Source organism: Festucalex cinctus, chromosome 14 (genome assembly GCF_051991245.1).
Source record: "Festucalex cinctus isolate MCC-2025b chromosome 14, RoL_Fcin_1.0, whole genome shotgun sequence".
Classification (NCBI taxonomy): domain Eukaryota; kingdom Metazoa; phylum Chordata; class Actinopteri; order Syngnathiformes; family Syngnathidae; genus Festucalex; species Festucalex cinctus.
In genome coordinates, this window is record NC_135424.1 from 2,335,257 (window position 1) to 2,346,510 (window position 11,254).

The 11,254-nt window shown below is 41.8% G+C and overlaps 1 protein-coding gene across 2 annotated transcripts; it reads left to right on the top strand.

The window, feature by feature from the left end:
* Positions 1–8: 8 nt before the first annotated feature.
* On the top strand, positions 9–10,772 carry LOC144001732 (zinc finger protein 629-like). 2 transcript variants are annotated; one of them, XR_013278571.1, is made up of 4 exons: positions 9–286; positions 814–4,698; positions 6,656–6,782; positions 10,757–10,772. XR_013278571.1 is itself a non-coding variant. In XM_077496281.1 (2 exons), the coding sequence occupies exon 2, from the start codon at positions 1,409–1,411 to the stop codon at positions 1,661–1,663; it is 255 nt and encodes an 84-aa protein (XP_077352407.1). In that variant the 5' UTR covers positions 9–286; positions 814–1,408; the 3' UTR covers positions 1,664–2,176. The 2 variants fall into 2 exon arrangements, 1 of the variants encoding a protein (XP_077352407.1); XM_077496281.1 differs by lacking the exons at positions 6,656–6,782; positions 10,757–10,772 and having other exon boundaries at positions 814–2,176.
* Positions 10,773–11,254: the final 482 nt, after the last annotated feature.

Sequence of the window (11,254 nt, forward strand, 5' to 3'; positions counted from 1 at the left end):
AATGTGGGGGGGGGGAAGTCGATTCTGACTTCCGCCAGTTGCAGCCAGCTAGCAAACAGACGCAACATTTTTAAATACTCGGCCAAAATTTACATTTATCTCGAAATGTCACAACCGCTGCTGCTAAAAGCATTTGTCAACGAACGCCTGGCCACTGCCGCCGAGGAGATAGTTGACTTTTTTGAGCGAGTAATTGCAAAATACGAGGAAGAAGCTTCCAGCTCACAGAAGGAGATCTTACGCCTCCGAGGGGTGCTATCTGATTTTGAGTCACGGGAGAAAACAGGTCAGTTTAAATGACCCCAACTAAAAGTTTCATACCAAATTTATTATTATTGTAACTAATGTATATCTTCTACAACTTTTGGAGCTTGTGTGGCCAATAATATAGAAGTTAGCAAGCGGAAGTTTATAATCGAGTATGTGTCAGATGGAAATAAAGACAGGCATCCAAAATATATGAATAAAGCAAATCCCAGAAGGGAAAAGAGGAAATCTGTTTTGAATAATGTGTCATTTCTCTAAGCCAAGGGAGAGACGCATCGATAAAATTATGTCATTTTTGTATAAATAAGTAAATACATAAATATACCATATCACTCTCTCTTAATAAAACATTCAACAGTCCAATATTACATGAACGGATTATACATCTTCCCATGCAGAGTAGAAGTTCAAATAAGATTTGATTTCAAAAACATAAAAGCCCCCTTTATAATAATATGTAAAATATATTAATAGTATAATACTGGTAATTGCAGACTTGCGGTACTAAATATCCTTAAGAAAATCTGTACTGTACTATATTTTCAGACTTCTTTCAATCAGCAGAGCACAAGGAGGAAAATTTTAATGTCTGCATTCCCGTGAATGGGAGTCAAATCCAACCAGTGGTCATCATCGGGGATCAGAGCCGCCCCACATTAAACAGGAAGCCCTCTGGGACGTTGTGGGGGAAGAAAGCGGGATCCGAGATGATTCTGACGTCCCGCACCCGCCTCGGGGGAAAAAGGAGCAAAAAAATGACATTTTCTTGCAGCTCTGTGCAAGTGAGACACATGAAGCGGAAACTGAACCGTTGCCGCCCCCTGTCGCTTCAGCTGAGCAATCACCAGTCCTTGATGTAAGGCAGGATGCCCATCAAACTGAGCAAAGCGCTGTTTTCCCAGAGTCACCACCAGTCACGCAGCATAATCGTTGTCTTCTGTGTGACAAATCCTTTTCCTTCAATCACCTACTGGTGAATCACGCCTCGCGTATCCACCGGTGGGACTCGTGCTGCGCCGTGTGCGGCAAAGCGGCGGACTCCCCCGGACTTCTCGCCGAGCATATTCAGTCCCACCGGAGCTCCAAGACTTGCCCGACATGCGGCAAGCGCTGCAGGAGTGTGAGAGAGCTGGCCGAGCACATGACCTGCCACACGGGCGCCAAGCCGCACCGCTGCCACGTGTGCGGCAAGAAGTGCGGCCGCAAGGGCGACCTGAAGATCCACATGAGGCTCCACACGGGCGAAAAGCCGCAGTGCGTGCAGCAAGCGCTTCACCCACAGCGGCCACCTCAGGAAGCACGCGAGCGGATGCATACGTGCGGCGTATGCGGGCAGGGCTTTCTGAAGAGCATCGACCTGAAACATCACTTGGCGACTCACGCGCTGATATCTTGACCCCGCCCCCCCCCTCGCTGTTGCCAGGACATCAGTCAATTACAGAAGAGACTCACAATCTGTTCTGGGTGGAACTCTGAGCCAAGATGTTGCCTTTATTAGACATTCTTAAAGTCATCAAAGTGATCAGAATTGAACAATTTCATTTCTAAAGAAGATAATTTTGATAGAATTTTGCAAAAATCTGCAAGTAATCACCCCCCCCCCCCCCTCCAAAAAAAAAAAAAAAAAGCTTAGAATTGCCTATAGATGCCACAAGGTGGCAGCTAAACACAGCTTTTGTCATGTAAGCTTCAACTATAAATACCAAATTCCATAAAATAGCAGCAAAACATTTTTTTTTTATTGCTTTAGAGAACAAAAACGGCATTGGTGAGTTTTTCAGCGCATGGCGGAGGATTGGATCCCACCCAAAAGTCTTTTGTCATTGGTTTGTTTTACATGTCAAAGCTGTATCATTTTGATGCTTTGTTCTAGCCTGCAACTTCCAAAAATACAAAACACTTAAGCTTACTCAGTCAGAATACATATTTGTGTGGCAAGCCTGTAAACAGAGTAAAATTGCTGACAAATTTCTCATCATCATCATGTGACCCTGAGAGCAAATGTAGGATTTTCTTGAAGGTCACGTGTTGACCTTCACACGTGGTCCTGACGTACAAGGGTGCACAATGAAGTAGTTTGTGCAGCACTGTTAAAACGTGGGAACAAGAAGAAACACTCAGTTACTGACATATTTACAGTTTTTCATTGTTTGCAGTAAATGCTGTGCAAGCAAGTTAGCGACAACATTCTGACTTGTGTAGCAACTGGAGTAATATCACGGCTGTAGGAATGGAATTGTTGTGAACCTTGTGTAATCACATGATGGAAGCTAACAAATTTTATTTCAACGGTTTTCGATTTCACCCAAGACCTGAATCGGATCAAATCCAGGTGACATTCAGGAATCTTGTGATGTTGGTACCTATAACTGGAAAAACTAATCAGGCTGTTCAGAATGCATCAGAATCAGAATGTTATGGTCACTTAAATGTTACACTCTTTGAGTTCGGATTGTTTTGGGTTTTTTTGAAGGGGGGGTCAAGTATTGAGGAGATTTCCGTCTTAAGTTTTTACTGTAATGACTTTGGTATTGTGTTTCGCGTTAGGCTAGTGATGGACAACGGCATGTTCCAACAAAGTCGTGTTGTGCCGCTACATACAAATGACGCTCCTGCTCTCGTTCTCATGAAAATGAAAGACCGCAATAACACTATTTTTCCATTGTTATTTTTAGAACCGCGTGTTCCACTAAAGCTGTACTTTCTACCAAGTTGTTTAATTCAAAGATCTTCAGCAATTCACCCAAGAGCTGAACAACAACTCTCAAATCCAACTTTGGTGTTCAGGAAAGCTTGGCACAGGAGTAGAGTCGGCCATCTTTGGGAAGTAGCTTCAGGCGGTTCAGATCAGATCCTAGCTCGTGAAGCTAAGGAGCTAATCATGTCCCTGTGACACCCCTCTCCAGGCCCAAAACTAACTACCCTAATCTGATTATACAACCCGCAGACTGCGGAATACCACCGTGAATGCTTTCCCATGTGGTCCTTCAGCTGATGAATCAAAGACTACTGTGTGGATCCGGTTTGTCCCCTGGCTGGGTTGTAATGCTATGAGAACAAATTGGCCCGAGCCTGTACGATCAGGAGGAGGCCAAAAGGTTAATCCGGGAAGTTAAATTATGTGAGACCACCTCAAAAGGAACCGAAGGGATTTTTTTTTTTTTTTTATGTGGGTCAGACTTTGTATCAGAGCGACTGGGCAAGACTGCAGTTATTTGTACAGTTTCACCCCGAATAATAAGCCATCACCAGGAGCTTTTCGGGTTGCGTAACCCGTTTTGAATCAATGTGTTTGGTTGCAAGAGCGCAAGAAGGTGTTGAGGCTTGGAATGATGAGGTTGACCTTGATGCGTTTGGGTTGGTGTGGAGGAGGAGGGCAAACATCCCAGAGGACTTCCTCTGGAATGTCAAAATTAATGTGAGGCAACATAATGAGTCACCTAGGAGTTGCCATGTCTGTCTTACAGTGCTGACGCCCGCGGTTTTTACATTCATGTTAGATTCATAGAAAACTAAAGGTCCTTTTTCACACGAAGTCGGTGGGAGGAGAAGTAATTGCGAAATCATACTGGTTTACTCTTGAAAGACGGGAATGTTGATTTTGCACATCATACTGTATTTGTATCTAACTTCGTTAATGTGTATATAAAAAAAAAATCTTGCTCTTAATCCTGCATGTTTTTTTCTGACATAATCTGTGGCTTGATTTTTTTTTTCCTTTTCTTACCATTGTCCCAGTCCGTTCTCAGTTTTGTAGTGCAACGTTGCAAAAACAACATAATTGGAAATGTATAAATATATAGGCAGGTATTAAAAAAATAATAATAATAAAAAATAAAAAATGTCAGGTAATGTTGGGGCCCCTGCCTCCCCAAAAAGTCAATTCAAAAGAGGCTTTGTCAATATGTGTTTATATTTAATACAGAGCAGCAGATTGCAATGTCAACACTGGTTCACTAGATTGGATTTTATTTTAGACCAGTTATGCCTGAGTATAAAAGCCCCCCTCACTACCTTTTACCCCCATGAACTCTACCTAGCAACAAATGACAGACACAGAGAAAAATAATCTAATCAATTGTGTTGTTTTATGACTCGCAAATGGTGTTTTTAAAAGGTTGCCATCTATCGTCCGCCCACAACAGCTGCCTGCGTGGTTGGTGGGTGCACTTGGAAGCTGATCAGGTGCCGCTGGTTTAGTGAGAGTAATCCCAAAATAAGCGGCTTGCCTATTTGCTAGCAGCCACCCCTGCATGCCCCCCCCCCCCCCTCCTGCGTTACTCTCTCTCACTTTCCCTGTGCCAGCTGCATGAATGCAGACTATTTTTGTTGTTGTTTTATTTGCAGCTGAAGGACGCGCGAAACAAAAAACACGCAGAGGCTGGATCCATGCGTGACCACGTGTTCCGTGCCATCCGCTGGTTCCTGGCTGTAAGTCTGCATCATTTTCTACCTTGCAGTGCCGCATAGTCTGCTTCTATTGTTTGTCATGATGGAGACAAGGTCAAACAACGACAGAATGGGGCGTCTGCCTGTTCTTGCTGGTACTGCAGGTCCAATTACAGGCGAGACATGTTCACAAATAATAGTAACCCTAACGCAAAGTAAGCATAATTAACTACCTTGTGCTCCCCGAAATACCATGCAGGGAAAGTTTTTTTATGTTTTAATTTAAATATTCAAACTCACAGTCACTATATTTGGACACTCTTGAGACTTGCTTAGTCCAGGCTCCGCCCTTCCTGGGTGGAGTTTGCATGTTCTCCCCGTGCCTGCGTGGGTCTTCTCCGGGTACTCCGGTCTCCTCCCACATTCCAAAGACGTGCATGGCAGGTTAATTGGGCGCTCCGAATTGTCCCTCGGTGTGCTTGTGGTGTGAGTGTTTGTTCATCTCGGTGTGCCCTGCGATTGGCTGGCAACCATTTCAGGGTGTACCCCGCCTACTGCCAGAGGCCAGCTGGGATAGGCTCCAGCACCCCAGCGACCCTTGTGACGAGCAAGTGGTTAAGAAAATGGATGGATGGATGAGACTTGCTTTCCAAAAAAGCGACTGGTGAGTTTAATTCACGCTAAGAAACTGGCAACATGAGTGGAATGACAACAAACGAGCCCAATAGAAGATTGGGATGTAATGATAAGCGCAATATCGTGATACTAAAACTGCCACAATATCGTCGTCGTCATGTTCATGATATTTAAATGCAACACATCTGTTAAGAAAAAAAGTCAGGTTTTCATTTGTTCAGTTCTAGCACCCTCTGGTGGCTAGGTTTTTTAGTGCAGTTTCATTTTTGTTAGGTATGTTTTGGCCCTTCTATGTTTAAAATCTACACTTATTGTCAGATGAAGGGAAATGTAATATGCCTGTGAAGCAAGTCAATATCTGGAGGACCTCAATGTGTGAGTGCATTAACAACAACAACATAATAATCATAAAACAATAATAATAATATAACGATGTTATGGACAAAAACACAATATTGTGCTTTTTTTAGTATGACCTCATGTTTTTTTTTAAATAATGTGACCTTTTATAAATATCGCTCACCTGCCTCATAATATCGTGATAATTATCGTATTGTGACATTTGGATATCGTTACATCCCTAATAGAGGGTAATCAAGGAGTCAGTCCTGTTGCAAGTTGACAAAAACTTGGTGCCCGTGTATTTATTTTTATTTTTTTTTAAGTAGTAAACTTATCACCAAGTGAATGAAACTTTTGGTCCAAGCTGCAAATATTTTGCCAAGGTCATTGTGCCTACCTGTACGCTAACAATGAGAGTAGTGTGGTAGCATGCAAACGTCTGATTTTTTATTTTTTATTTATTTATTTTTTTAACTCATTCACTGCCTTTGACAAGTATACTTGTCAATTGTGTTTTTTAGAGCGGTGCTAAATGGGGGCGAATCTGAGCATGCTCCACTGTAAATATCAAACTTGGAAACAACTTTACTGATGCCCAACCACCGGTAGATGACATCATTGCCCCATTTTATAGGAAATAAACACAGTTTCAGAGTCCATGGGAGAAATGGCTGTATTTTGGCAAACCTACATTTTTCTGCTGTCAATTATAAAAGAACGGGACGGGACAAAAAGTAGGGAGTCTATTCTGTTATTTGGTAGATTCGGTTTATATATAATTATTGAATGTAATATCACGTGAGTATTGGAAATGTAAAAATTTTCTATAATGACTGGCAGTGAATGAGTTTTAATGTAATGTAATGTCACATAATCATGTTACAGTTGGTTGGCCAAAGCCAAGGTAGGGAGGAGTAACTGGTTTCCTACCACTACCATTACATTGTTTTATTTGGCGCGCTGTCTCTCTTATATCCCATACATGACACAAGCAAATAACTGACAGGAAATTATTTTGCAGACCCCAGTTTGCTGTTGCGTATATGCGTGGTCGCACGCCGGGAGGCAGGAAGACGCGCGTGTTGTGAAAGCTGCGCGGGAAGTTGAAAGCTGACCTCTGGCACTCGGGAGACGTAGCATCACAGCAGGTGACCGCGTGACACACACACTCGCCGAAACACGCACGCACACACACACTCGCAAAAGCACACGGAAAGAGTTGACATGAAAGGATTGCGAGCATCGACCCCGCTGGACCGAAAGCAATCACTACTGTGCTATGTAAATGAGCGTTCTCAGGCTCCCGCCGTACGCACGCACCTCCGTGGGGATTGTGAGGGCCACAAACTTGGAGAAGTAAAGTACTGCGCTTCTCTTAGCTTCATCCTTGACCCTAGTGAAGACGAGTGCTCTCATCGAGCTCACAATGCAAAACCACTTAAGGAAAAATCTAGTATTAATTATTAACTATGAAATGTATATGATAGGTTACCTCATAGCTTGATAAGGTACATTAGTCTTGATTTTACCAAGAGAGAGGCGCCATTGAGCAGAAATGGAGGAGGACCGAGCCGCTTTATATTTAGAAAATTAGTCTACCTGTTGGGTAAATACGTACACTGGAATGTGAGTTATGTAAATAATAAGCATCTCTAGTAAAGCACCTGAGTGTATATACACTGTATGAGTTTGTTGAGTATAAAGAGGCTGAAAGCTCCCTGCGCACACTCTGCCAATAATGAGCGCCACTGCCCCCTAATGTAGTGGAGGTGCAATTGCATGTGCAAATGTTTTAACTCCTCTCTATTATTATCAATGGGGAAACTCCCATTTTATTCCGAATGCATGCATTTTGGCCAATTTCAAACATACTCGACAGATGGGCGCCACTAAACTGCCAGGACGACAGGAACGGGGCGGCAAAGTTTGATCACTTGACGATCTCTTTTTCAAATTCAGACATTTCATGTCGCTAAGTGAAATTGGCTTTGGGGGCACTGGTGTCTAGGTACTGTACTTTATGGGTATCATGAGCAGATCAAAGTCTCAAAGCCATGCCTATAAAGTCACAGGAAGTCTGTTATTTTGGTTTGAAGTGGCCATATTAGGCTAATATCCAGAGGTAAAATCTATTCGGTGGATGAGTGGCGCAGAATTATTTTATTATTATTATTTTTTTCTTTTTTTATTATGGGAAGGCCCACTAAAAAGTCTCACGAATTCTTGCCCCAAAATCCACAGTCAGTGTTTTTGGTCTTAATTGGCAATTGTTGAGTTATTTTAAGTTTTGTTTCATTGTTTGCCTTAACTCGAATGTGGCACACCAGCAGGATTGTAAGTTTTTTTTTTTTTCTTCTATATACTTTTGTATTGAGGTGTCACAATCAACCCTTCTCTCCTTTCTGCACTTGGGTAACAGTTGAACTTCTTGGCGTTGTCTTGAACCGGTGACTCACTTAATTTCATTTCCCGGTTTGCCACTTCCTCTCCCCTTTGACTCGTTTGAGTCATTCACTTCCTGTTATTTCAAAATAAGAGCTCTCAGACCTCTCAACATTTTTTTTTTTTTTTTTTTTTTTAACAAATCGTAATCTTTTTTTCCCAGTGGTCAGATTCTGTTTGAGGAAATGAAACAAAAAAAAAATGGTTTGGGTCAAAATGGAGCCATTGCAAGACAGACACACACAAGCTAAACCACTCACACGAAATTACATTTGAATCTAAGGGCTGCATGTTAGACATTCACGCACTTTTAAGAAGCCTGAACACAAACAGACAGACGCAGGTGCACACACGCATGCTTGTGCATAGCATGTTCAGCTGACCTGACTGCTTTACTTCTTCTCATGCATGTGACAGGTCACACGTTGGATGCTGACGTGACAACTTTCTATACCATCTCGCCTTCAGCCAGTCAAATTTGCAACCACGGTCCGTTTAAAAAGCATTTTTTCATCATGTGGGGTATTGTGCTCCGACTGCTGATTCGGTTTCATTTGGCGCCCCGCAATCTATCCAGTAACAATAACCAAAATCGAAGCAGAATCTATTGATTTAACATGTCAGGCACATCCTTATTCTCGGCAACCCGTCTTTAGCTTTTAGCTACATCAGCAGAAAACAAAAAACAAAAACCACTTGCCAAGGAAAATTCCCCACAACCTGCCAAAAAAAACAAAAAAACGTTGTTTTTACTTTGCACAACATCCTGCCGCCAGCACCTTATCACCCGGAGATGGCACACCAATATTGCCTAAAGCACAACCTGCCAAAAATAACAAAATGAATCCAAATAAACTAATTCTTTCGCGGTTCGCATTTAAGATAATGGATACACCTCAACAGAGTTGAGCCACACCTTTCCCCAGCCGGCATAGATCTACTCTCATTGCGTGCTCCGTGTATTTTTGTGACCTGAATTCAGACTGCAACTGCAGGTCAAGAATGTAACAAGAAAACAACTAGCGATGCTTAGATAAAGTATCAGCGGCGGAGCACGAGTGGCAAGGAGTCACGCAGAAAAAAAACGAGGGAGAACAATCGAGCGATGGCCTCCGAACGGGGCAAACGGGATGCGTGATGGACGGAACCGCACCATTGAAAACACCGTTCAGGGCAAGTGCTCCATAATATTGACGAGGAAGCGCCATACCTACAGCGTATTTATTTTACATTTGAGGTTGACAGGATGGCTGACAGCTGCTGATAAGAGAGAAAAATAGTTGCGAAAGAACCGATTGGATTGTTTGTTTGTTTTCTCTAAATATGTAGTTCAGTAAGTGAAAGATGAATCACCAGTTGTGTAGATGTGCCAATTTTTTTTTATCACTTTGAGTAGGATATCTTCTTCTTAAAATCAAGTACAGTGAATTATGGCTTCAGATTAAGCCCTTGTCCGTCCATCTCCAGCATTCTACTGTGGTGGACATCAAAAAAAAAAAAAAAAAAAGTGAAGTCTCGTTAGATCGGTGACTTATTATTGTCTCACAGCAGGGGTATCAAACATACGGCCCGCGGGCCGGTTCAGGCCCGCAAAGGGGTTTAATCCGGCCTGCGAGATGATTTTGTAAAGTTAAAAAAAAATAATAATAAAAAATGTTAAAAAAAATCGGGCTAATTAATCAGTCCCCCACAATCAAAACATAAATTTGTAATTTCACAAGCAGTCCTCAGATGAGCAATGCAACTTGCACAGGGAATCGTCCGGGATGTCATTTTTAAAATTGTTTTATTATTATTGATTTTTTTTTTTTTTTTTTTTTAACTCGTAGACCGACAAACATGTTAAATACGAAAAAAAGCAGTCAATTTACCATTCAGATTAAACATTCCTCGGAAGATGCTGTGCAAAGTCAAGAGACGCCACATATACGTACAAAACGCTTTAATTGTGAGTTCTCCATTTTTATTGCCAACGTGAATATTGTATTGAATTTGATGCAATAATGAATGTCCGGTGTTTATCATATCAGCCTCTCTAAATCACCATTTCACAAGAAAGTATGATAGAAATGGGGAAAAAAAAAAAAAAAGTGAGAGATGTCGCCCTTTTTGGCTGATCTGACACCGATTTGAGGCGAGGTGTAAAGCGAAGGTGACGTAAACAGAAATTTAGCCCACCATACACCTCTACGTTTATTTCCTGTGCGCGTCTCGAAGTGTGGAATTAATCTTGAACACTATCGATGCACTTTTCAACCTACTGTCATGAGAACTTGAGTGTGACTACATGTCACATAGGAAAAAGGGTTTAAAAAAAAAAAAACCTTTATTAGGTGCACTTCATGAATCACTGTCAGAAATTTTAATTTTGTACAAAGATCATAATGCTTCATTTCGCTAAGTGCACAAAGGTTAAAGAATACCCAGTGGGATCCATTGTTTGTACGTACAATACAGTGGACATTGTAACTGGGGGAAAAAATGAATCAATAAGGTGACATTCAAGCATATTCTTATTTACTGTGATGAAGTTTCTTAGGGTGGAAATCTTTGTAGAAATTCATAGTTTGGATGCCACTGTTTGTCTGTGAGATTGTACAAGTGTGGCCAGTGATCGCATTCCACAGCTTATCAGATGTTTTTTTTTTTTTTTTTGTGAGGACTTTGGCGTGTGCTCCAGAGAGAGAAAAATAAACACCACTTATGTCGGTGCTGAAGTATCAAGAGGTAAATCCCAGGACATTTCTACTCCTGACACCGCACTGACAGAAATCCATTCTCTGCGGCACATTTCACGCAGCATGACAGGGATTTCGTACGGGAATGTGACCTCTGCAGACCATCCACCAAGTCGAGCTGTGTTGGGAATCTGACGGGGAAGACGAGAAATGGCCCCCGTTTTCTCTGAGTTGTCTTTTTGTTTGCTTAATCCCTGAACATTCTTAACTCTTTTACTGCCACACGTTATTAAAAACAACCCCCAATGCCAGTGGATTTCGAGCATTTTAACTCATTTTTCGAAGCAAACAGAATATTGTGTTCTTTTGCTATATAAGCAACATGGGTACCACATGAAAGATCGCATTCCATCCTTTCATAAAAAAAAAGTATGTTTCTACCTTATTCCGTTCTTTAGTAATCACCATTTGAAAATAGGTCATTTGAGTGACATTGAGCG